This window comes from Schistocerca cancellata, chromosome 4 (genome assembly GCF_023864275.1).
Source record: "Schistocerca cancellata isolate TAMUIC-IGC-003103 chromosome 4, iqSchCanc2.1, whole genome shotgun sequence".
NCBI classification, from domain to species: Eukaryota; Metazoa; Arthropoda; class Insecta; order Orthoptera; family Acrididae; genus Schistocerca; species Schistocerca cancellata.
In genome coordinates, this window is record NC_064629.1 from 340,384,195 (window position 1) to 340,411,112 (window position 26,918).

At 38.7% G+C, this 26,918-nt stretch overlaps 1 protein-coding gene across 1 annotated transcript in view; it reads left to right on the plus strand.

Annotated features, from left to right (window-relative positions):
• Positions 1–26,918, plus strand: part of LOC126183371 (liprin-alpha-1) — a 1,187,054-nt gene that overhangs the window by 1,032,112 nt on the left and 128,024 nt on the right. Inside the window, exons 14-15 of the mRNA XM_049925301.1 lie at positions 9,415–9,527; positions 23,593–23,725. Of these exons, the coding sequence (XP_049781258.1) occupies positions 9,415–9,527; positions 23,593–23,725 (246 nt within the window). The remainder of the gene's footprint in view (positions 1–9,414; positions 9,528–23,592; positions 23,726–26,918) is intronic.

Below are 26,918 nucleotides of genomic sequence, written 5' to 3' on the forward strand. Positions count from 1 at the left end.
ATGGGACTTAACTTCTGAGGTCATCAGTCCCCTAGAAATTAGAACTACTTAAACCTAACTAACCTGAGGACATCACACACATCCATGCCCGAGGCAGGATTCGAACCTGCGACCGTAGCGGTCGCGCGGTTCCAGACTGTAGCGCCTAGACCCACTCGGCCACTCCAGCCGGGGTGATTTAAAAATTCAGTGTTCCTTTTGCTGCTTTCTATTGCCACACTATTTTGATCGATGAGTGAGTGAATAGAAGCCTTCAACCAGCATAGTGATTTTATGCAGGATCAGAATTTGTTGAGGTTTTCATTAAGAACTGTGCTAAGGCATAACAGTGGAAGTTGTTACATGCTTCGCTCTTCGATCTTCTTAAATACGCAAAAAATTCTACTATCTTTTAATTGTTGACTTATGTGTGTTTTTTTGTGAACCGAGACTGCAACAATCTCTTCTTCCTTAGCATTTTCTGAATATTATTATTAAATCACAGTAGATCTTTTTGGTCCTTTATCCATTTACTCAGCACATACTTATCCATGGCGTGATTTACAATCAGTTTAAACTTTTCCATAGTTCCTCTATGTCCATTGTATTGGAACTAATTGATGTCCCTCCATTGCTGAAATGCTTTTTCTAGCACAGTTACTCTTCTAATCTTCTTGACTGATTTATCAACTTTAGTCTTTGAAAGATGAAAAATTCAGCCAACTATTTGTGTAATGCAGATTTATTAGAACCCTTGATGTAGGTTTAAAAAATTATCTTGTTCAGAAGAAGATTTTAACATCTGTAGCATAGCAATTTCCTCCTGAAGAAGATAAAATTGTAATTATCAAAACCTAGGTCAAAGGGCTCTGATGAACCTGCAGTACACAATAGGTTGGCTGATTTTTTTTTTTCTTCCCTCAAAGACGGTTGCTTTAGAATTGCTGTTTGTCACTATGATAATATCAGGATAAGATATCCCTGTTTCTATACTGGCCCTGTTGATAAGTCAGGCACATTTCTTGCTGCAAGGTCTAAAATATTTTGGTTATGTGTGGGCTGTGAAACTAGCTGCTCAAGACAGTTTTCGGAAAATGTGTTCAAAATTATTTCATAGGGCTGTCTGCTCATATTAGCTGCAATAAATCCAGAGATGTCCCAGTCTATATTTGTTAGGCTAAAGTCACCTCTAACTAATGCTGCATGATTGGGATATTTCCGTGCTACTGAGAATAGACTTCCCTGGAATGATTCTCAAACTTTTATGACAGAAACATCTGATAATTAACTTTAGTCCAACTAGGCCTGCTACTTGTGTCCAGATAACTTCACAGCCAGACTCAGTTTCAATCTCAGTAGTCACAATATTTTTGTTGACAGAAATCAACACTCCCTCTCCTAAGGTGTCTGATTTATCTTTTCATTATACATCCCATGCCTTGCGAAATACCTCAAAGCTTTTTACTTCACGTTTCAGTGAGAAGGATGGGGGAGTATTAGGGTATATGGTACTGGCATACGATGTGCTTGCTACCACAGGTAAACAGTGACTTTTACTTTTCAAGTATAGAGATAAATTTATATCATAATTATTGACATAACATCCTTAGGAGCAATGCAGTGATCCAAAGATTAGTTGAGAAATTTACTTTTGAAGTATAGAGATAAGTGTGTATCATAATTATTGACATAACATCCTTAGGATCAGTGCAGTGATCCAAAGATTAGTTGAGAAATGTTTATTCAGTGTAGATCTTAAGAAGACAAATTTAAAATTATCCATTATCATGTGTGAGGGACAACAGCATCCATAAGTATATGTGTTGAATAATAACACTTGGCTGTTTTTGTAAGTAATTTATTTCATGAACAATTTCATAGCCTAGAAGCCACATCATCATACGATTTAACATATCAGACCTGATGATGTAGCTGCTAGGCTACAAAACCAGTTGTTAAATGAATTATTTACAAGAGCAGCCAAGTGGTTGTTATTATTGAACAAATTTAAAACTGTTCTGCTTCAACAGACTTGTCACATAAATTGATGACACCATATTATGATCACTATAACGAATCAACGTGAGAATTTTATTTTGTGGTAGGTACTGACATTATTGGCTCAAGAGCTACTCTTTAACCATTAAAAACTTTAAGAGTATTTGACATGAATGTTTTGTTTAAGCTTATCGTAGACTACAATATGGAATGGCTGATATTTTTAACTACTCTAGCATTGTCCCATTTACAACACATCAAAGCAGTGGGGCCTACTTGTTTTTGAGGTATGACTTGTTAATTTGAAGCTCTTCCTCTACATATGAAACTATGTGGACTGCTGTGAACAACATTATGGGAAGAAAGGTAAATGTTAAGGAAGGATCTCTGTGAATTCTGATAGTAGAAAGACTGACAGTGGGTACGATACTGCCAGTGAGTTTAGCAAATACTTTTCAGAAATTGTAAATGATCTCATATGGAAAATTGAAAGTGAAGACTCGCAGTGTCTTATTTTTACCTTCAACAACATTGAATTAAATTTAGAAAATTATGAAAACCAAGATTAAGAAATTAATATCTCTTCACTCTTATACAATTCCTTGTTTTTTACTTTGTAAATACCCCAACTCATTAGGGAACCTCTGTTGAGTACTGTCACTACCTTGTTGTAGGTGTATATACAGTCATTAAAATCCATGAAAATAGTACATCTTTACAAAAAGATAAAAGAAATAAGTAATTTCAGTATATCCATTGTGGAAGAATCTAATCAAATACCAAAAGCTGAGCAATGCAGAAATTTATGAACTCATGACATTGCTTGCATTAGTCCTCTCACATAACTATATTTCATTCAGTGGAAAATTTTACATGCAAAACAATGGTCCCCAAAACAGTGGTCTGGGAATGGATAGCAGCCTTGCAGGCTTGCTTGCTGACATATTTGTTCATAATCTGGAACAAGACTTCTTCTTAACAGACCCACAATTTGCTGACAAAATTCTATATAATAAGATACAATAATACTTTTCAATGGTCCACAAGAAGAACTAAATAACCTAGCAGATGAAATGAATAAAATGCACCCAAACATTAAATTCACAATTGAACACCAGAGCACTGAAGGAATTAACTTTCTTGACATGAATATCTCCATCAGAATAAGAAGCATACCTTCCAAATACACAGAAAATCCACTACCAGTGATGTTACCATTAACAATACCTCATGCCACCCAAACCAACATAAAACTGCTTTCTTCAGGTCATCTGTAAACGGTATGCACCTCACCCCTATCAGTGAAGAAGATGCATGTAAAGAAATGAACGTACTTAAATCTATAGCCCAAAATAATGATTATAATGCCTCTTTGATAAACACCCTAGTTGAAAAAATCCAAAGTAAACTCAAGCAACCACTGCCACCATTACAAACTAAGAAAGAAATGCCAAAATTTGTCTTTCTTCCATTACTTGGCAAAGGAATATAAACTTTCCAATCTTTTCAGACCACACAACATAAAAGTATTCTTCCACATTGACAATAAACTACAAAATAAAATTGTTTGCAATAATAAATCCACTGGAGATTGGCATACAAATTCTGGCATGTACAAACTCACATGCTCCTGTTCTTCCTTCTACGTAGGCCAAACAGGGAGAAATTTTGCAACCCACTACAAAGAACATATCGACGCCCTTCGACTCAAAAACTTAAATAAGTCCAGTTTTGCATCACATGTTGCTCATTATGAACACTCTGTTGATGATATCAATGACAGTCTTTCTGTGCTACACATTGTTGAAAAAGGACTACAGATGGACCTCCTTTAACAACTACAAATTTTCATCCACAAACTAAAGTCACCACAAAAAATCCTGAATGAACAGACTGAGTCAACACAAAACCTTTTCTTCCAGCATTTCCAGGATACCCTGGCACCAAAACAACAAAAATTACAATAATTCATCTTCCTGCATAAATCTCATTCTTCTTGGTGCGTAACGACTATGGTATTGTGTAACTTACTAAAAGTTTTTAATTATGTATTAACATTCACCTCTAGCTGTTTACCTTTTGTATGCAGCTAGCAACATTTACTGAAATGTAAAATCTGTACTAGTAATATTTGTATCATAACACAATGCATCTCTTGACAAAGACTATTATGTGGTAAAGTATCCATCATATCCATATTCTTTGTAAAAGCATCGAATTTTTACATCCTGTGAACCAGTGTAAAACCAAGTGTAGCTACACGCTGTGTTTATTTGTGTACATTGCTTAATAATGCATGTTATAAGAAGCAATCTGATGTGAGTACCACTAGGCAGTGCACTGTAAGTACCTAAAACATAAAAAACTTTCCAATTCGTCACTGATTACTAAATTTCCTTAATTTCTGCCAGCAGCACCAGCACTGCATCTAGCTACACTTGGTCCACAACATAATGTTCTTCTAACACCTCCATCTGAAGATGAGCCTGCAGTGGCTCGAAAATATGTTCATGGTTGAATAAATTGTCAAAAAGTGACTGGTTGCATTTTTATTACCAGATAAATGCCAAAAAGAAATAAGGTTACTAGCTACAGACTTGTAGCAGTCATCTCTGTTTTTTAGTACTGTGGAGTGTTTGAATATGCTGTAGTTACTACCCTAGAATATTTCTTGCAAGAAAACAAGTTTATTTCACCAGCCCAGTTTTGATTGTATAAAAATAAAACAACACTGGATGATCTGGTTGAATTTTTGCAAGACTGACAAATTTAGTGGACAATAAACAGCCAAATATTGGCCTTTTCCTTGATCTGACGAAGGGTTTTAACATGGTTAATCACAATATTCTAGTAGAAAAATCTGTTGCAGTATAGGATGTGTGATACTGCTCACAGTGGATTCTACAGCTGTGTAAATGAACCACTGACATTTTTGAAAGTCAGAAACTACTATATATCCAATGAAATAGGTTACACCCAATCAAACTTACATAGGACAATTAATCAAACAGTGGAAAATCCAGGATGGAATGTAACAACATTATGGAAATGATAGTTGCTACTCATTATATAGTGGAGATACTGAGTCACAGAAAGACAAAGGCTTTGTTGGCTGAAAGCTAACTTTGTGAGTATTTTTGTTGTGCCCCTCAGTGACATCCTAAAACTTCTACTGCTGGCGTAATGTTTGTATCAACTGTAGAAGTTTGATACCATACTGTAAAAGTATGATGTTTAAGAATGTCTTGCATGTTAAACTCTATTACCTTCATAATGTGTATTTGGTTAATTGTGTATTCCTCTCATGTTAATGTTAATTAAAGGCATCTGTATTATGTAATTCAAATTCTACTGAACTTGTTCGAGTTTGAAAATGCTATCTGAGTCCAGTATTAGGAGATGAAATGTTAGACACAGAAATAAACCTTGGACCATGGCTATTACTGATAAAAATCAGATTCATTTAAAAATGTAATTCAAAAATTGTGCCACCTAGTTTTTATAACTGCTGTAGATAGGCATCATATGTATATCACCCGCCAGCATTTCATCATGTTGACATATCCCATATGATGTGTACAGGTGATGAATGACCATGACCTAACAGACAAATAAAATGCATGTACGTATGACTCAGAGCAGCATTGTTCATTCACTGTCTCGGAAGTCTAGCAACATTATCCTGTATCTTATTCTTATTCACCATGAATAACAAGTATCTTGTCACACCTTTTTGAGGTATGCTAGATGACACTTCTGCTTGTAATGACCTCTTCCTGATGAGAATGAACAGTTGAATTCTGTTTGCTAGGAAGCCCTCATTCAATTTCCGTGTCTGGTCTGATATTTTCTAAGCACATATTTTACTTGCTGTGTGTTGGTATGGATTTGTTTCAAGGCTTTATAGAAGTAAAAAGAACCCAGAAGCAATCTGCGTGCCCCTATCCACATTAGTCAGGATCCCACGAGCAGATAAGATATGCAGAGTGGATGACAACTAACGGAAACCACTTTGATTTCTAAGCAGTTTTTATGGTATTCCAGAAAGTCATAATATGCATACCTAAGTTGTTCCATAATTCCATAATTCTACAGCTGATGAACATCAGAAATATAGGTCTGCAGTATTGCAACTCTGTCTTAGAACCTTCCCTGGAAATTGGAAAGGATTTGACATGTATACAGTAATCCATTGTCCCTGTGATATTAAATAAACTGTTGGTAGAAGAGGAACCACTTGTGTTCAGTAATTAATAGAAATGTAAAACTCAATATATCTTTACCAGCAGCCACTATTGGTACTGACATGAGCTTTAAAGCCTGGGAAAGGAAGGGGAAAGGCCTGCAAGTAGTTAGTAATGAAGCAGGAAATAAGTGGTGCCTGCAATCTGCATTTAAGCAGTGATGCTATTTCCATGTTGGCAGACATCACCTGCTCAGTGGAAGAACAGTAGCCACAGGTCTAGTGATTTCCATATATGTTGTTTTCGCATGCATGTAATAATCAGAACTGGGATCTGCAAGACAGTGCCCTATTTTAAAACAGTTTCAGGAGACTAAACCACTCATGTCAGTGACCAATGACTGACTGAATTATTTTGACTGATTTTATGTCCCTAATCAATGTGGAGTGTTCTGATGATTCAACTGAAAAACTAGTTTAAGGATGTGATTTTCCTGCCTAGACTGTCATTTCATTTTGAAATGAACACTTTATTTCATTATTTTGCAGTTAGCTAATGTCACCCTCTTGGAAATCATCAGACTACATCACAATAAATTTTTTTATGATTATAGTATGTTATGAACCACACATTTATAAGGGGAAAACAGAACATGTTATGACGTCCCTAATAAGAGTTTGTCACAATCGTAGTATATATAAGGAAAATTATCAATTACGTGAAGTCCATATGTAACATGGAAGAAGTGTAACCTTTTGTTGGATTTTATCACTGCACCAGCATACATAAAATATGTTAGCATAAATATGGAATTGGCAACACAAATGGTATGGTCAACATCTAAAAGTGTGTGTTTCCGCTTAAATGGTTACACTAATGTATTATATTGTTATGTCTGTTGTTACAGGTACAAAATCCATGTAAGGACTGCACTTTTCTATTTTACATCTAGACTTCACATTTTTGATAGTTGTGCACATATTTACTATGATTGTGGGAAACTTTTATTAGGGATGTCATCACATGTTGTATATACACCACACAGATGTACAGATGTGTGGAACATGTTATGTTCAGCTTTTATCTATCAGTGAACCTATTAATTTTTTGTAGTAGCTCTCTTTTATTTTTATTTTCTAGTGCAGTCTGTGAAATCTAAAGCATCTTCCCATTCTTTACTTCCTTCTATGTCACATGATTTATCTGGCATCTCTCCTACAATGTATTTGAATTCGAGACATAGCTCCTTTGCATTTTTGTCCCCATGACTGAATATTTATTGTTAGTTACACATATAATTACCACTAACTTTCTTCTTGCATTTGTTTAAAAAATATTTTGCTTCTTTTCTTAAAGTTCTATTAATGTATGTAACTGTTGACAGTGCTATTGTTTTGATGTCACTTAGTCTTTCCTCCACAATAGTTAAACCAAAAAGTGTCAGTGTGTTCTTACCAACTATAACACTCTATAAAAGAACCATTTTACAGGTAACTTTTTGAAAACATGTCTAGAAAACTTCCTGTGTGTGTGTGTGTGTGTGTGTGTGTGTGTGTGTGTGTGTGTGTGTGTGTGTGTGTGGGCGCGCGCGTGCTATTTACTAGACAAATACAGCTCTGGAACATTTGCAAGCAAATTGAAACTGTCTGAAACTGTTATGCAGTCAAGAATTTGCTGAGTGTGACTTTAGGCTAATATCAATTACTGCTGCACTTATGAAAGTCAGAAACCACTGAGTGAAACTTGATTTTGACCATTAAGGGTTTGCAAGAAAATTAAGGTAATTTACGTATCCTGCCTGCTTTTCAGCAGGTTTGTAGTATGTGAGTGTCAGTTGTTTGCTTAGTCATCTATGTTATCCTTTAACAGTGACTGGGAAAGGAATAACTCTACTTTATAGTTGCTGAAGCAGAAAGATCTGTAGCTATCCTTACAAGTAGTCACATTAAAAAACACAGTTTGGAACTTCATAAAAGAAGTGGAAAAACAGGAGACATGGAAAATCTTCCTTCCTTCCATCAATTCATGATTACTTTTCTTAAAAAATTGGAGTAACAAGATTGATTTCGTCCAAAGTTGTTTCATGGATGTAGATTGTAATGAGACAAGAAATTACTTTGTCTTCATTGTTTGTTGGGCTACTTTTCATATTTGTAACGTCTCATATTTTAAATGTCTGCCTCAAGAGATTTACAAGTCATTGTGGATAAAAAATCTTGTACTGACAAAATTAATTGTGAGGTTTTGATTTTAATGGACACTATAGTTATTTCTGTTTAGAGAAAAAACATATATTGTGTCAAACATTTTCTACAATTTTACTTTGCTTTGAGGTAGGTGATAAATACTCCCTATTTAATTTGTATTGTAGCCATTACACATTGTATCATTCTTTGGGCTTCTGTTTTTGTCACATACACTGTCAGTTTAATGAAGCAGAATACTTCAAAAAAAGGCTCTGAGCACTATGGGACTTAACATCGGAGGTCATCAGTCCCCTAGAGCTTAGAACTACTTAAACCTAACTAATCTAAGGACATCACTCACATCCATGCCCAAGATAGGATTCAAACCTGCGACCGTAGCAATTGCGCTGTTGCTGACTGAAGTGCCTAGAACCGCTCGGCCACACCGGCTGGTGAAGCAGAATACTGTATCATTTAAATTACCATTACTGTTACTGTTTACAGAACATACTTTGGTCTTTATTTTTGTGTGGTTTGTTACATACTATATACAGATTAAGGTTCAACTTATCATTTCTACTTGACAACTTCTCCTACTTCCTAGATGAATTTCTGAATAGACACTATATTTATGTTTGGACTGCATTCATCTTATTTTAATGTAGATAAAGATTTAAAAATGTCCTTTTATGTAAACAGTAAGACTTCAAAAAACCTACTTACGTAAATGGCCAGCATGTAGCCATGTTTTCTCAGAGAAAATATATCCTATTTCCAAACATACTGAGAAGTTCCTCATAATGATGACTTGTCATTTTGATACATGGAACACACAAAAAAGAAAGAAAACCAAACTTAACCCTACTAGCTTCTTCAGAGAAGTCCTTCATGCATGTACTAGGTACTGGTGGACACTTGAGTAAATTACGTAAGCATAAATGCAAAGATTAAATAAAATTTATTCTGCCTAGTTATATGTGGGTAGTCATAAAAAATGTCCCTGCATTTCTTGTTTTTCCCCCCTCTGTTTGTTACATACTAAAATAAAAAAGGATGTTCTTTTTCAGGGTGACATTGTCAAAGAACTGAGCAAAGCACGACTTGAAATAGACAATGTGAAGAGGCAGATGCTTCAGCAAGAGATAGCATTTAACATTCAACAAACAGATGCTTTAACAAGGTTAGATAAGTTGCAAAAGGATCTGGAAAGCAGAAGGTATTATAAAAAATTCCATGTTTTACATTTTCAGTTACTGAAGTACCGGCAGCGAATCTTTGTGTATCAGCTGCATTGTTTCTTTTATGAGTTTCTTCAGTCATAATATTTCACTTCAGAAACTGTTGACAGTAATAGTTTCAAGAAACATGAATTTTACAAAAGAGGATATAAACTATAATCATCATTTCCACTATTACTGTGATTTCCAGGCCAGTTGTTGATAATGTAAAACATGTGAAAATTATAAGTTCTTCGAAGATTCATATTTAGTTTTGTAGCTGACAAGGTAAGTGTTTCAACTGTTTGAGTCAAATTTGTGTGAAACGTAAGTACTGGGCTCGTTGTGTGTCTCAGATTGCAATGGTAGTAGCCCCTTACTGAGGAAATGCCTAGTTTTTGAATAATAAAGATATGTAATTTGTGAACTATATGTCCTTTTTGTGCACAACTACACTACTGCAGTGCATGCTGTATGGTATGGTATCGTATCGTGAGATGGGACCTTTGTGATATGTTCATTCAGGCAGTCCCCACTGCTGTTGTTGTGTGAAGGGAACTACCTATGGTGCACTAGTGTGCAGTTATACATTGTAGATCATTCTGGCTTTATGTCATTAAATATTCATGTATATTTAAAGTTTAATAGTGATGGATTTGCCACTGTACTGTTAGTACATTTATTCTTCTAGTTAAAAGTTTTCACATTGATATTATAAACTTTTGTTTTTCAGCTAACATGCATCACATCAACCCAATTCATGTAGTGAATGGTTTACAAAACTATGTGGCACAGTCAACAGTGTATCATAATGTGATAGATGATGAAACTGAAGACCTTTCTTTTGTCAATACACTGTTGAAGCTCATTAACAAGAAGTTCTTCGGAGAAATATCTCCGAATGTAACTTATACCTTTGTGAATGAATGTGTTTGTGGGGCCGCAGCAGTAATTACAGTAATTAGTGGGAATGAAGATGGTTATTCTACAAATAAGTATGAACCATCATCATCAGATGGAGCTAAATGAAACAAATTGACAGAAACCACTGTACAGAGCTATGAGGAAATATATATATATATATATATATATATATATATATATATATATATATATAGAGAGAGAGAGAGAGAGAGAGAGAGAGAGAGAGATAGAGAGAGATCTGGTGTGAAAAAAGGCGAAAAAGGGTTGGTTAGAGCTGGGCTATGTTGATCCTGTGGTGAACGTGTGTAGGTAGATAATGATGTGCATAAAGGTTAGGTGGTTGTGTTGCCGCCAAAACACGTTAAAGGGTGGAGAAATACGGGAAAATTTCGAAAAAACTACGTGAGGATGTATTAAAAGGGTGGTTTGGTGGTGGCAGATTATGGAAATGAAGCTAACAATTGTCTGATGAAGAAATAATGACGTTAAAACCTGTGGGAAGCGGCTAAAAATGATTGATGATGTGAGAAAAACGGAAATGGAAATAAAGCAAAAGATATTAAAACTAGCCGAAAAGGTTGTTTAATAGCTGAAAGGAACTGTTTGTGAACTGGAAACGGTGGATTTTATAGCAGCGGTAGTGTTGAAAGCGGAAAAAAAAAAAGTTTTTGGTTATGGTTTGGAAGTGGGTTACGTATTATTACGTATTATTGAGTATATATCAGCGGGATAAAATTGTATACTGGATTACGGTAAAAAAGGAGAAGGTGAATAGAAAGTAAAACTGCTGGCAAAAACAGAAGGAGGAAATAAGATGACAGAAAAGACTACGAAATGTAACAGTGACAATAACAATAACAATAACAAACGTGATTGTTGGGTTCAAATTAATGATATGAATATAATAGAGGGAAACATTCCACGTGGGAAAAATATATTTTTCCCACGTGGAATGTTTCCCTCTATTATATATATATATATATATATATATATATATATATAATAGAAGGAAACATTCCACGAAGGAAAAATATACCTAAAAACAAAGATGATGTGACTTACCAAATGAAAGTGCTGGCAGGTCGACAGACACACAAACGAACACAAACATACACACAAAATTCAAGCTTTCGCAACAAACTGTTGCCTCATCAGGAAAGAGGGAAGGAGAGGGAAAGACGAAAGGATGTGGGTTTTAAGGGAGAGGGTAAGCAGTCATTCCAGTCCCGGGAGCGGAAAGACTTACCTTAGGGGGAAAAAAGGACGGGTATACACTCGCACACACACACATATCCATCCACATATACACAGACACAAGCAGACATATTTAAAGACAAAAAGAGTTTCTCTGCCCAAACTCTTTTTGTCTTTAAATATGTCTGCTTGTGTCTGTGCATGTGTGGATGGATATGTGTGTGTGTGCGAGTGTATACCCGTCCTTTTTTCCCCCTAAGGTAAGTCTTTCTGCTCCCGGGACTGGAATGACTCCTTACCCTCTCCCTTAAAACCCACATCCTTTCGTCTTTCCCTCTCCTTCCCTCTTTCCTGATGAGGCAACAGTTTGTTGCGAAAGCTTGAATTTTGTGTGTATGTTTGTGTTCGTTTGTGTGTCTGTCGACCTGCCAGCACTTTCATTTGGTAAGTCACATCATCTTTGTTTTTAGGTGTGTGTGTATATATATATATATATATATATATATATATATATATATATATTTAAAAACAAAGATGATGTGACTTACCAAATGAAAGTGCTGGCAGGTCGACAGACACACAAACAAACACAAACATACACACAGAATCCAAGCTTTCGCAACCAATGGTTGCCTCGTCAGGAAAGAGGGAAGGAGAAGGAAAGACAAAAGGATATGGGTTTTAAGGGAGAGGGTAAGGAGTCATTCCAATCCCGGGAGCGGAAAGACTTACCTTAGGGGGAAAAAAGGACAGGTATACACTCGCACACACACACATATCCATCCATGTTGATGTGTGGATGGATATGTGTGTGTGTGCGAGTGTATACCTGTCCTTTTTTCCCCCTAAGGTAAGTCTTTCCGCTCCCGGGATTGGAATGACTCCTTACCCTCTCCCTTAAAACCCATATCCTTTTGTCTTTCCTTCTCCTTCCCTCTTTCCTGACGAGGCAACCATTGGTTGCGAAAGCTTGGATTCTGTGTGTATGTTTGTGTTTGTTTGTGTGTCTGTCGACCTGCCAGCACTTTCATTTGGTAAGTCACATCATCTTTGTTTTTAAATATATTTTTCCTTCGTGGAATGTTTCCTTCTATTATAACTATATATGTATATATATTTATTGGTGACTGCGAAGTTTAATTGTACAACAAATGTGGTAATATTTTGAAAAAATCCCTCCAAAACTATACCAGTGTTCTTTAATCCTTTAATAAAAAAGGAAATGTTTGAAAAATTTAAGAAATACAGGGGTTGTGGTCTTATTGTCCATTATTTCAGTTTAACAAATTGGGCTATTATTTCTGCCAAAAAACACAATTGTAAATGTCTTGCCTTCAAAACCCTTTTAGACTGATTTAAGAGAGAAAATCTCGTTTGTTTTTGAAACATATTTGTTTCGATGAAAGAAAAGAAGGATGAAAAAGATGTAATGGAGTCTGCTGCAGCTCTTGTACACAAGGTTTATGTCTTACACAGGTGAAGGGTAAAGTGGATACAGTATTTTCAGTTCAGACCATTCATGATTTGAATATGAAATGGGAAGTGGACAAACTTAATTGAATGTAGGGGAAAAGCACACACTTGCTGTAGTGAAATCCATTTCATCTGTAAGCCATTCTTATAATCTCCAACTTCATGTGTCATCTGCTGGATTTCTTGGTACCAAGATTTGTTTCCAAGAACAAAATGAACAGTTCCAAGCAAAGGTGAAGCTGCTAATAATGTGGAAAACAGCTTTTGGTTAAAAAATATTTTCATCCCAGATTTAAAAGACCACCTTACTGTTGCTTGACTCTTGGATTGCAAAACCAATGAAGCTACATTTTGAGAAACTGAAATTCAGAAATTCTTAAATGGAAAACATGTTCACACAAAAATAATCCCTGCACAAAGCACTAAACACATCCAATTGTTATTTCTCTACCTCTTCAGGCAATATAAACTGGTTTTTTCAGGCTTGAAAATTGTGTCAGAAATTAATTTATTTTTGAGGCATCGCAAGATACATTACATGACCGGATATTGATAATGAAACTTCATTCAGTTGTTTATCACGAATTGCTTTGTCGGTTTTCAAGGGCATGTCATGTAAGCCCTGCAGACCTGATGATGTGTCACAGAGGAAACGGTAATGAATTTCACAGCATATTAGAGGCAGTGTTAGGAGAAGGGAATAGTGACTGTAATATCAAACATTGTGGAGATGGTGCTGTTATTTGTATGCGATGTTCCCAAAAGTTTTGCCCGAAACATTTTGTAAAAAACCTCATCATCAGATTTGAACACTGTTGTACGATGCAGTGAAAAACACACCAGTATAGAAATGCCATTTGACAATAGAAAAGTACAAGTTTGTATTTGTAGAAATATTATATCTCATACTAATTGTGAATGAATGTAATCTTTGTACTTATGTGTATTTGTGCGTATGCGTATGTTTGTATGTATGCATGTTAAAGAATAAAAATAAATGTGTCTGTTAGTGTTTAAACAATCTTTTTCATTACATACTGTAAAGTATATTGCAGAGTTTCTTTTTGTTTAATAGCACTGCCATTTGCCTGAAAAATGGACATTTGGCTCACGAATGCATGGCCTGATTGCTCGAAAACAAGGCATTTCCTTAACAGGGGATCTTCACCACTGTCCTCACTGACTTGAAATGAGGCTAATATGAGTTTCACCCAAATACAACTCCTATAGTCTAAACACCTACCTTGTGAGCATAGTTAATGATGCTACTCCCATTTAACTGTTTCATTTTTCCAATTGACTGTATAATTTTCATATGTGAAATACATTTAATGAAATGAAAATTTAAAAGTGTAAATTGTTGGTAGTAATAATTATTTAATTATTATTCCCATACAGAGATTGAAATTAATACTTCCTTACAAAAATAAAAGTATAATGATCATGGCACTAAATTGGTTGTAAATTGTGTGTTTCCCACTGTTTATTCTTTCTTAACATTAACAAAGAGCCCTGTGATAGATAAAGCGTACAGTTAGGGGTAATTAAATAAAAAATATTAATGCTTATGAAAATAAATAAATAAATAAATGCTTAATGGTTACCAAGACGTCAGCAATAAAAAATGATGAGAGGAATTATTCAACAGTGCTCTTACTATACTCCTTTCTTCCTTCAATTGTGATGTTATCTTTTCCCCACTATTTTTGACACCCCCCCCCCCTCCCCTCCACAGGGCGGGATGGTTGTCCCTTACAGCTCTTCTATGAGTCCATGCATGGCACAGTGGTGTACACAGGCCCCCAAGTTGTTTTTGCCCATTCTTCCATCCTGGGTTCCATTTTCTTCTCTGTGCCTCTCCCTCCCTGCCCTCACTTCTTCCCCTCTGCCCCTTCCTTCCCCCCTCTTGGTATTCTTACTTATGATGACATGTCTATCCACAGGGTTTCTTGTATTCCTTCTGGTTTTTGGTCCCTTTGCCTTGTCTCTCTCACCTTTTCTTTTTGGCATTTTTGATCCCACTTTGGGCTTTGACAGCAATTTCTAAATTTTCTCTCCCCCATAGTATGAGCCAGTTGGTTAAGAACTCCCTCCCTAGCATCTATGGAGTGGATTTCTCTCCTCTCCCCCTTCCCCTCTTCCCTCCCTGCCATAGTCCCCCTTCCCCCCTACAGCCCGCCTTCAAGGTCGCCAGCATGTGCAGCCAGTCCATGTGATAGGAGTGTTATATACCCATCTGGCTGAGCACCCTGACAACGTAGGTATCACATTTCTGATATCTGAGCTGTTGCCTCCCTGTGCATGGCCTTGGAGCAGTGTCATTCTGGAGCATCGGAACTCCTGGCATTGACTGCCATGCCAGATGGCCCTTGCTGTGACTGGGTGGTGCTCATGGGGAGAGGCCTTGATTGGAGTGGGTGGTATCAGGGTCGATGTTTTGCGTATGGAACACATTAAGCTCCAAAAAAGTGGCCATTCTGTTATAGCCATCACTTCAGTTAGCAATGGATCGTTTAATGCTGCTGCTTTGACCCTGCAGCATTCCCTTCTCTGGCTACACACTGGGAGGAGGGCCAAACTTGCCGGCTTGGGGTGAAATACTTTCCACAGTACTTGACCTGCACTAGGACTGATGGGACATTTTCACCACCAAAGAGCCATTATTTTTTGTGGAAAATATCGGAAACAAGTTTGGTGAAGTGGAGTCTCTCTGTAAGATGTGGCCGGGTTCTTGTTGTTCAAAACTTCTTCTGCCACCCAGTCTGCAAGCCCTTCGCGCTTGTGACCATCTTCGTGATGTATCAGTGTCCTCACCAGTCTTTGAATATGGTTCAGGAATCATTTTCCATAGGGGTGTTCAGTTTGTTTGGTGTATGCAGAAAGGTCATGAGAACAATTGCGTTAATACTGGCACCATTATCGTGGCATTTGAGGGAGATACCCTCCCGGAGAAGGTCAAGGTTATGTGTTGTCGGTGTGACGTGCGGTGTTTGCATTTCAAGCTCGTCTTCTTGATGCACGGCAGACCCTATATGTGGTGAATGTGGACATCCACTGTGTGAGGGGAGCCCCTGTTTCCTGCCATCCATGTGTGTTTATTTTCTTGACCTTCGCTGTCTGCGCTACCAGATTGCCTGATTTATAAGAAGGAAAAGAAAATACAGGAGTAAAAGTCCTTGGATCATTTACCTTACACTGAGGCTCATCAGAAATATGGCAGTCTTAGCCCTGTGTTGATGATCTCTAACATTGCCTCTGTTATGTTCTCTCCGCCTCCTTCCTCCTCCTCCTCCTTACGCCTCTGCCCCCTCTCCCTCCTCTCATGCTTCCCTCCAGTTCCAGTGCCCTCCACTCCAGGTACTGCTCCACCTCCCCGGCTGGAGAAGTGTCCCCCATCTTCGGTGCCCACCAGTGATGGGCCCCCCTCCTGGTGGGACACCTCATCTGGAAACAGCAGACTGAAGCTTCCCACTTATGTTTTACCCTCTGTCAGGTGGAATCCTTCGATGAAGCTTTTACTGAATAGAAACTACTTCTAACCCTCTTCTTCCCACGATTTGGCCTCTGGCCCTGATTCCATCCATAACCAATTGTTTCAACACTTCAGTCCTCCACAATGAGAATATGTCCTCCAGGTATTTAACTGTATTTGGCTCCAAGGCATTTTCTGATCTCTGCTCTCTGTGGAGAGACGTTATTGTTGTTTCTGTCCTTAAGCCTGGCACGGATCCATCGTACCTTGATAGCTACCAGCCAATCAGTCTGACCAACGCCACCTGCAAGTTATTTGAACAGATGATGGCTCATCAGCTCTGTTGGGTCCTCAAATATCAGGACTTTTTATCTCCTTGCAGCTTTCAAGAGGTGCGGCCTCTGATCGACTCTCTTCTTTGATTGGAAACTGCAGTTTGGCAGGCCTTTACTCTGCACCACCACCTTGTCACAGTTTTCTTTGCTCTTCATAAAGCCTATGACACAGCTTGATGTCATCACATTCTACTTATGCTCCATGAGTGCAGTTTTCAGGGCCCACTTTCAGTTTTTATTCGCCAGTGCCTGTCCCACTGGTTATTCAGAGTTCGGGTTGGCACCACTCTCAGCACTCCACAGCTCAGGAGAATGGCGTTCCACAGAGCTCCATATTAAGTGTCCTTCTTTTTCTCATTGCTGTTAATAGACTTTTGGCCTCTGCCAGACGATTGCTCACCCTGCTCTGTATGTGGATGATTTCTGTATTTGGGCTAGCTTCCAGTAGGTGGACTCTGTGGAGCAAGAGCTCCAGGGTGCCAGACAGCACACTTCTGCATGGACACACTCACACAGTTTTCAATTCTCTCCCCTTAAGTCAAGGGTGGTGCATTTCTGTTGCCGTGCTACAGTACTGATCCAGAAATCTACCTCAATACCCAACACCTGACCATGATCCCCCAGTTCCATTTCTTGGGTCTTCTTTTTGACAGTAATCTTACTTGGTTGCCCCATAACCACTGTCTGTATTGGTCATTATTTGTGGCTCATCTGGACAGTGTTTGTCAGGTTTATAGATCAACTGCCCCTTTCACAGTGCTTCTCTTGGACCCGCTTCACCACCGTGGTATCCATTTATCCTTTCACACTAGTCCTGTCAATAGTCTTCCGGTTGATCCTCGGATCCTTCCCCTTTCAGTTCGGCAGTCCCAACATTTGGTTTTCATTGCCATCACTATCCTCTTCTATTCCTTTTGCAGCTTTGGGATGTCGCCCGCCCACTGCCTGCTCTCAGATTGGTTTAACGGTGGGCTCTGTCTTGCTTTTCTCCATTTCCTCAGCCCCAGATTCAGATGGATCCCTTCCGTGCCCGAAGGCCTTCATCACTCCAGTGGTGGTCCATTGTTTGTTGTGCCAACTCTTATGGGAGTTTCAGGATGCTATGGTTCCTTACACCAGTGGCTCTAAATCCACTGATCGCATGGGATATGCATCCTCCTTCGCCCAAGATTTAGTTATGTATGGACTCAATGAGTGGCCTTCAGACTATGGCTTGGTGTTTGTCTCGCCACCCCTTAGTATCTGCCATCCACAACCTTCTCGCAGATCTTGGCACTGCTGCTTGTTTGGTTGATTTCCTTTGGGTTCCTAGGCACATGGGTATCCCGGGTAATGAACTTGCCGATAATCTGGCTGGGTGGGCTGCCACCTGTCCCCATTCTCCGTGACTACTCCAGGAGTGAATTTGCGGCTTTATGCCAAATCCCTTTTTGCTCAATTATGGGCTGACTCTTGGGGGCTACCCCCATGTCTGATACAGGATACTCGCACCACATGGCAATCTTCCCTCCGCCTCTCCCAGTGGGATTCTACCATCCTCTGGTCTCCTCGTATCACCATGCTAGGTTGACCCATGGTTTTCTACTCTGCACTCCCCCCCCCCCTTTTTGTGGGGGCACCCCTCACTGTGATCAATGTTTTGTTGGCCCTTCACACTAAATATACCCTCCAGCCTTTCTTGTCCCAGTGTTTTAGTGGACACGGTTACATCTGTCCTCGGTTTTCTTTGTGAAAGTGATTTATCCTCCCAGGTCTGAGTGCCTGAAATCCCTCGGGAGCTGGAGCCCACTTTTCCTTGTTCCTGATATGAATGTTGGAAATGATATCTTGTTTACATCCACTCACAGGTAGTGCAACTATCAGTTCTGTCAATCATTTGTACATGTGTGTGGCAAAATGGACACTGTAACAACATTTGATTAGTGATTAAAATTGTCAATTTACTTAACCGACTGAGATTTTCACTTTAGGATATTGTTGTGTTACTAGGGCAACTTAGTTCCAAAAAACATGATGATGCCTAATGAGTGTTACACCCTGAACAAGATTTTAAATTGATCTGATGATGCCGTGGTAATGAGCCAGAACTGGTAGTCAGTAAACAAAATTTATGATCTTGACATAGAATTTTTATCCACATGCGTTTTAAATCAACAGATTGTGTATCTCCCCCAGTTGACAATGCCAAAGGATAGCATCTGTAATATGGGTGAGTTGCCATCAGATTTTTAGAAAAGCATTATCATCACGTTACCAGAAAAGGCAGATAAATATGAAAGTTACTGGAGGGTTAGCTTGAAAAGTCATGCTTGTTAACTGCTGATCTGAATAATATACTGAAAAATCGAAAGAAAAATTGAAGGTTTACTCTATGGGGATCAGTTTGATTTCAAGAAGAGAAACAGTATTATAAAGCAATTGTGTCATTGCTCTTGGTAATGGAGGATAGACTGAAGAAAAATCAGGATACTTTCCTAGCATTTATGAACTGATGAAAGGGTTTCAGAAATTTGAGGATGAATAAAAATGTTCACAGTCTGTAAAAGATTGGGGCTAAAGTATAGTGATAAATAAATGACTTCAGTGTCTACAATACACAACTGGGAGTAATTAGGGGAAGGTGAAGAAAGACAACTTTGTGTAAAGTTGTCTTACACCATTGTTTAATGGTGTAAGCTAGGATTGCATCCTATGACCACTGCCATTATAATTTTAATTAATATTGTGTTCATACTGGTTGCTGCTGAGGAGGAAATTTAGTTATTAGTATTTTATTAATGATCTCATTCATAAGCAGCCATATCACAGTCATCACAGTTGCTCAAGAAAGTTATAATTAAGCTTTACTTGTTTAATCAGAATCGGACGATGACTCTCCTTGTCCGCAGTCTCGATGATTCGAAGTGATCTGCAATCCTGTGTAAATAAAATGTCTTGGTTTTCTTGCGTTGCGTAGTCAGTCGGGAAACCTCAGATCAAGCGGAAAGTTTACTTCGATAGAGTTTAATTATCCGATGAAATAATGGAGCTCTTGGATCTAATAATTGCAGGTTTGTTTCCAGTTCATCGGAAGTTCCCTTCTGATTACCAATGAAACGACACCTCTGTGCAAATTTCCAATTGGAGAATACATGTATACTGAAATTCGTTACAGACCTTTGATGTAAATGCTCGGTATATATTCTCTTGATTAGCATACAATATATTTCCAATCTCTTTCTTCCAGTAATCTCGATAGCAAAATTACAATTATTCAATGTGGCTATTCGGCACGGAGAAAATCCTAGAAGTCCTCTCAACACACACCAGAGAGAATATTACAAAGAATAATTATGTGCTCATGGAATAGTATTGTACTGTACTACTTTGTGCATCGATTCTGCGAGTACACAGGGTGTTACAAAAAGGTACGGCCAAACTTTCAGGAAACATTCCTCACACACAAATAAAGAAAAGCTGTTATGTGGACATTTGTCCGCAAACACTTAATTTCCATGTTAGAGCTCATTTTAGTTTCTTCCATCTACGCTCAACGGAGCACGTTATCATGATCTCATACAGGATACTCTACCTGTGCTGCTAGAACATGTGCCTTTACAAGTACGACAAAACATGTGGTTCATGCACGATGGAGCTCCTGTACATTTCAGTGGAAGTGTTCGTACCCTTCTCAACAACAGATTGGGTGACCGATGGATTGGTAGAGGCGGACCAATTCCATGGCCTCCACGCTCTCCTGACCTCAACCTTCTTGACTTTCATTTATGGGGGCATTTGAAAACTCTTGTCTACGCAACCCCGGTACCAAATGTAGAGACTCTTCGTGCTCGTATTGTGGACGGCTGCGATACAATACGCCATTCTCCAGGGCTGCATCAGCGCATCAGGGATTCCATGCGACGGATGGTGGATGCATGTATCCTTGTTAACGGAGGACATTTTGAACATTTCCGGTAACAAAGTGTTTGAATTCATGCTGGTATGTTCTGTTGCTGTGTGTTTCCATTCCATGATTAATGTGATTTGAAGAGAAGTAATAAAATGAGCTCTAACATGAAAAGTAAGCATTTCCAGACACATGTCCACATAACATATTTTCTTTCTTTGTGTGTGAGGAATGTTTCCTGAAAGTTTGGCCATACCTTTTTGTAACACCCTGTATAGATGGTTAAGTAGGAAACATAATTCACTCATAGAATTGTGCAGGGATAATTAGTAGAATATAAAGTGATATTACACCATGCAACTTGCATATTGAAGAAGCAATAAAGGAGGTAAAAGAAAGTTTTGAAAGATGAATAGAAATGCAAAGGGAGCAGATACCAATGCTCAAAGAAACCGGAAGCATTTGAAATGTGATGTATCAAAGGAAGTTGCATATTACATGGGCACAAAATGAAGAAGTATAAAAAAGAATAAATAAGGATAGAAGTCTGTTGTAGATCCTTACCAGGATGAGGACAGGTTAATGCAACATTTGCTATGGCAGCCAGATGTATTTAAGCTGGTGCTGAAGGAACAGTAAAGAGGAAAAATAATACTGGCAGATCAAGACAAGAATGTGCAAAACATATTACAGAAAATGTTGGGTGTAATAATCATGTAGAGATGAAAAGATTAGCATAAGATAGGAAATGGTCATTTGATGGACCGATGACTAAAAAAAGAAAAAAGGAAGTTTTATTTACGTAAATACCTCTCACACTGGAAATGTGAGATTAAGAGGAAAGGCATAATGTTTATCATGTTTGCAGCAGTGTGTAACCAGTTACTGTGATTTCCCATTACCTTGTGGAAAGTTAAGATAGTACACAAATTTTTAATAAAAATTTTGCATCTGATAGATTCTGAATTGAGATGATAATGATGTTTTGATCATTGTTGCTAAATATCATCAATATCTGCCACTTTCTCAAATACTGCCTTTCAGAATTTCATCAACATTCTGGTACTATCTTGAACATCTCCATTCAGAGATGATAGAGAGAGAGAGAGAGAGAGAGAGAGAGAGAGAGAGAGAGAGAGAGAGAGAGAGAGAGAGAGACACTCATGTACTTGCTAGACTGAAAGCTATAAAATGAGCAATATGTTTTTAAATTAATTTGGTTACCCAATTCAGTCAACTTCCATACAAATCCAATAAGGTGAAATATTACTGAAGAGAGTAGTGTTCATTTCACTTTATTAGATTCAAACGCCCATTTTGAAACATATATTTGAAGATTTTATGATAAGTAGTTGTTAACAATGTAGGTCTGTAGATTTTCACATTCATTCTATTATCAGTCTTATAGGCAATTGTAGGTGAATTGTTTGTCTTCTCTATACCTCTCTACTTCTTATCATTTCATACAGTTTTTGAATACGGGTATGGCTCATTCATTTATCCTCTTTTTAATGAATCTTTGCTGTAACTACAGGCCATTAGAACAGTATGATCTTCTCTTTTTTTAAATACCTCCTTGAATGTGAAATTTACAAATGAAGCTCATACTTTAGAATTATTGTTTGCCAGAATTTGGGACCCAGTGGATGGACACATGAATTTGTTGGTCTAGGCTAATATAGTTCTATAGTGGAGTGATTCAGGATATTATCTTTATAAAGAATGTAGTAGAAGGAAGTTATCATCATTTTTAAGGCTTATAGTCTGAAAGATTTCAAATTTACAAGTTATGTTCAGGAATATCTTTCGATGTGGTATAAGCACTTCTTCAAAACTTCTCATACAAATGTGTAAATTGATGTTAATTTTCCTTCCTTGTTTTTCATCTTTTTTAATTGGGTGTTTAATGATCTTACTTTAAGTTTTTTTCTGATGTTGTTGTTGGATCATACTGATTCTGTGGTATGCATTACCATCCTTCTTGTCAAATGTTTGTCCAATATGTTTTGAGCATTACATCTGAACTTTGGCCTGTGAATGCCAGAGCTACATTTAATAATTGTTTTCAAACTCCTCTGCAGATTTATGTGAAAACCTTAAGGGAGAACCAAATATATTTATTTTTATGAGTTAATAAATTTTCACAATGAAGTGAAACAGTGATCCAGGGAATGCTAATTTTTAGTTGTTTTTAGTCTCAATGCTTTAATACAAATGTACATTAATTAATAATCGATTTCAGTCTGTGGTGAACATATTCAAATTTGTTTTATGATTGAAAAATGTAAATACAAATAAATGTGCAATGTAAACTGCATGAGGTAGTATATATAGCTGATTTATATGTATTTATACTTTTTCACCATAAAACAGATCTGAAGATGGTTATTACGGACCAAAATCAGTAATCAGTTGATGTACATCTGCAAACGGGCACTGAGTTTAAAGAGAATGAAAATCAAATCCATACAGTTCTAATGACAGGCACTTGCAGAGTGAAATGTTAAATTAAGTAACTTCCTTTTAAACATTAATTTTGCAATAGAGTTTTGTATGAGACAGTAAGTTTGAATGTGTTATCTAATAGGTACTAATGTCATAGCTGCTATTGGTTTTCCATAGCCTCTAGGATTGTGTGAATTTTGTACTACAAAGCTCATAAGCTTGCTCTTTGTGGTCCAGTTTTCCACCACCTTGTAAGAGTTATAATTGTCTGATGGCATATTTCGTTTTTGTTTATGCAGGAGCCTATCTCCAAGTGGTGCAGATCCAAACTTTGTTCGTACACCAAGTCACTCGAGTTTCGATCCACATGCTGTGGCCCGAAGAACACCAAAGCCACGTGTAACAAGTGCATTAGAAGAGGACCCCACCAAGGTAATCTCTTAAAACTGATTGGAGTTTTCAATAAGAGATTTATATAAATTAATGAAAACAGTGACACTAAAACATTAAAAAAATCTGAAGCTTTCAGAAGTAATACTATCTCATACCTGGGCAAGAAGGGATCAAGAGGAAGCAAAAATGTTGAATGTTGTAAAGTAAGGCACAGGAAATTGTAAACTCAAAGTCCAAGGTAAAAAAAATCTAGTCTATAAGAACAACAGTCAAATTGCAGCCTATGACATCAACATTAAAAAGCAATGTAGAGAAGTCAGTGAACAAGCCAGTGAGCAGACATTACTGATAAGTATTAACCACTCAAGCCTGAGTGCGCACTCGTTAGCTTTGAGTGTTCGCACTACAGAACACCAAAATATAAGTGGTGCAAGGCACATGTTTAAGCAGAGAATGACAGCAGGGCTCCTTGTGGCCTGGCGTTGAACTCTGAATACAAGAAAATATGGCACCAAAATCCATATTTTTAATTAGAAATAAGTGGTTCAGATGACAGTGCTTTTTATTTCTACTTTATGGGTGGGCCTCTTAGTTGTGTAGTGAAATGCATGCCTGGAAACCTAAAGTTTTTTGTGACCTCACAAAGTAATATATTTGAGAAATCTCAGTCAAAAACTAAGATTAATATCTCATTGCTGGTGTTCACAGTTTTCGTACCATGATCACAAGACCCACACCAATTAACATGCACCAGGGAGCAAGAATAAATGAATTATATTTTCATTCATAAACAGAATACAAAAAAGTGGTTGCTTCATTGGGAGATTTCTTACTGGAGCGATTTAATTATGGCTGTATTGGTGGAGAGTAGTAGGATTCAGGTGCAGCCAATGTTGGGCCTAGGGATAAGAACTTGGACAAGATGTGGAGTAAGCACTCCAGAGCATACGGCAAAGGGAGTTCCAAATGAGGGATCAGAATGTGATCGGCTCTTGGCCCGGAGCAACTCCCGATGTGAACTGGTCCCGAGCTGCCAGGCAGTGCCCTGTATCGTCACGTAGTGGAAGAATACAGCTGTGACAATCGGTGAGCACAAGACATGACCTATGGAGGAAGAACCAGTGCCCGCAGTGGCAGCACTGATTGTGACAACTCCCACACCACTAGCAGTGGCTGTGGGAGGTGCAGCTGACAACAGCCTGGTGTGCTTATGTTATTGCCATACTGTTCTGCTGCATCTCCCACAGTGCTGCCACCAACAGCCTGGAGTGGCGGCAGCCCACAGTACATGCCTGTGTTGCTTAACGATGGAACCCAGGTGGGTACAATATCCCTGCCCCCTTAAGACGAGGTGACAAAGACAGCTTAGAGGTGATGCAGCTAATGCCGGGATGTTGCAGGCTGGGACCAATGAGCCTTTGGTGGCATCAATGGCTGATGAAAGGTGATACTCGATCAGTGGTGGCTGCTTGAGATGTGACAATGCCAGTGGGCTGATCAGACATCCAGTCTGTCCCTGATGCAACAGATAGGAAAGGCTGCCACAAACAGGGACATTAAAAATCACAGACAGGTAGGTTTGTTGTTGAGGGGGGCAAGCCAGCCACCAGGAGGCAACGACAGTGATGGGTGCAGATGTTGCCCAGAGATTTTCATCAGAACTTCCATGAGTGCCCCACCATATACCTGATGAAAAGGACAGTGGGAGGAATGGGGAACGGGAGTGATGTCTCAACTAAGAGTGATAGGGCAGCAGATAGTGACACAGAAAATGAAACCATAGGAATGGAATCCATGACAGAGACGTTGAGAGAAGCTTTGCGGAGGCGGAGGAGGAAGCTGTGCTGGAGGCAGAGGAAGCTGTACCGGCAGTGGAGAAGGAGGAGGAGGAGGAGCAGCAGCAGCAGCAGCAGGAGGAGGCTGTGCTGGTGGTGGAGCCAGTGGCAATGTGGCAAGCTGCAGTAGTGAGTGTGATGGTGTTGGCGGCTGGAGACCTTGAGCCTGCAACCGGTATTGGGGAGTGGTGGAGGAGAAGGCATCTCTGCAGAATCCTGACATGGCAGCAGCACATATTACCATGGTGGCTGCAGGAGGGGTGGTTGGAAGCAACTTGGCTTGCTTATGTTATTGCCATACTGCTCCCTACTTCTACGACGGTGGTTTCTCCAGTGACACGGAGCAGTGGCAGCCCACATTATATGACTAAGTTCCTTAGCAATGAAGCCCAGGTCAGTACAATATCCCTGCCTCCTTAAGGAAAGTTCGTGAAGCCAGCTTAGAGGTGATGAGGCTGCTGTCTGGAGGAGGCACGGTGGGACTGATGAGCTGGTGTTGGCATCAGCGGCTGATGAGAGGTGTCCTTTTATCGGGCTCAAGATGGGACAATGCTGTGGGGTAACCAGGCATCCGCTGTGGCACTGATGCAATCACCATGATCGGGGACATGAAAAACAACAGAAAGGCAGAGTCGTCGCTGAATAAGATGGGAGGCAGCAACAGTGACAGGATCAGATGTGGCACATAGATTTGCATCAGAACTTCCAAGAGTGCCCACTATATGCCTGATGGAAAAGGTCAGTGGGAGGCACAGGGAATGGGAGTATGGCTCAACCAAAGATAAAAGGGCTGGACGAAGTGAAGTAGAAAACGGATCTGTAGGAATGGAAGCCAGAATGGAGATGTTAAGAGGGGCTGTGCTGGTTGCGGATGAAGCTGTGGTGGTGGCAGAGGCAGCCATGCCAGTAATGGAGGAGGAGGAGGAGGAGGAGGAGGAGGAGGAGGCAGCGGCGGCGGTAGCGGCGGCAGTGGCTGTTCTGGAAGTGGAGGATTTATTATGAAATTCTAATGCTGTTGCACATGTTTGTGTATGCTGCTGTAGGCAAAATTTATGAATATCTATGTTCTCAAATTTTTCACAGTTCCTGATGAATGTGGCAACTCCTTCTTTCTCCACTTCTGCCCTACAAACATGAGACACTAGCCTAAATGCTGTAACACATCTATAGTAAAGGTCACATGGTGTTCGGAGAGGTAGATTATGTCAGCTGGGTTTAATGCCTCTAATTTATCAACGCAGGTAATTACTTCTCAGTATCCAAACCATTTGAAGCAATAAAGGTAAATGGCATTTAACACTGACTGAGTTGAAATTGGGTAGAAATAAAGTATCTGCTGATTGCTGAAAATTTTTAATCAACAGCTGCTTGTGGTGATGATTATATATGCCATAATT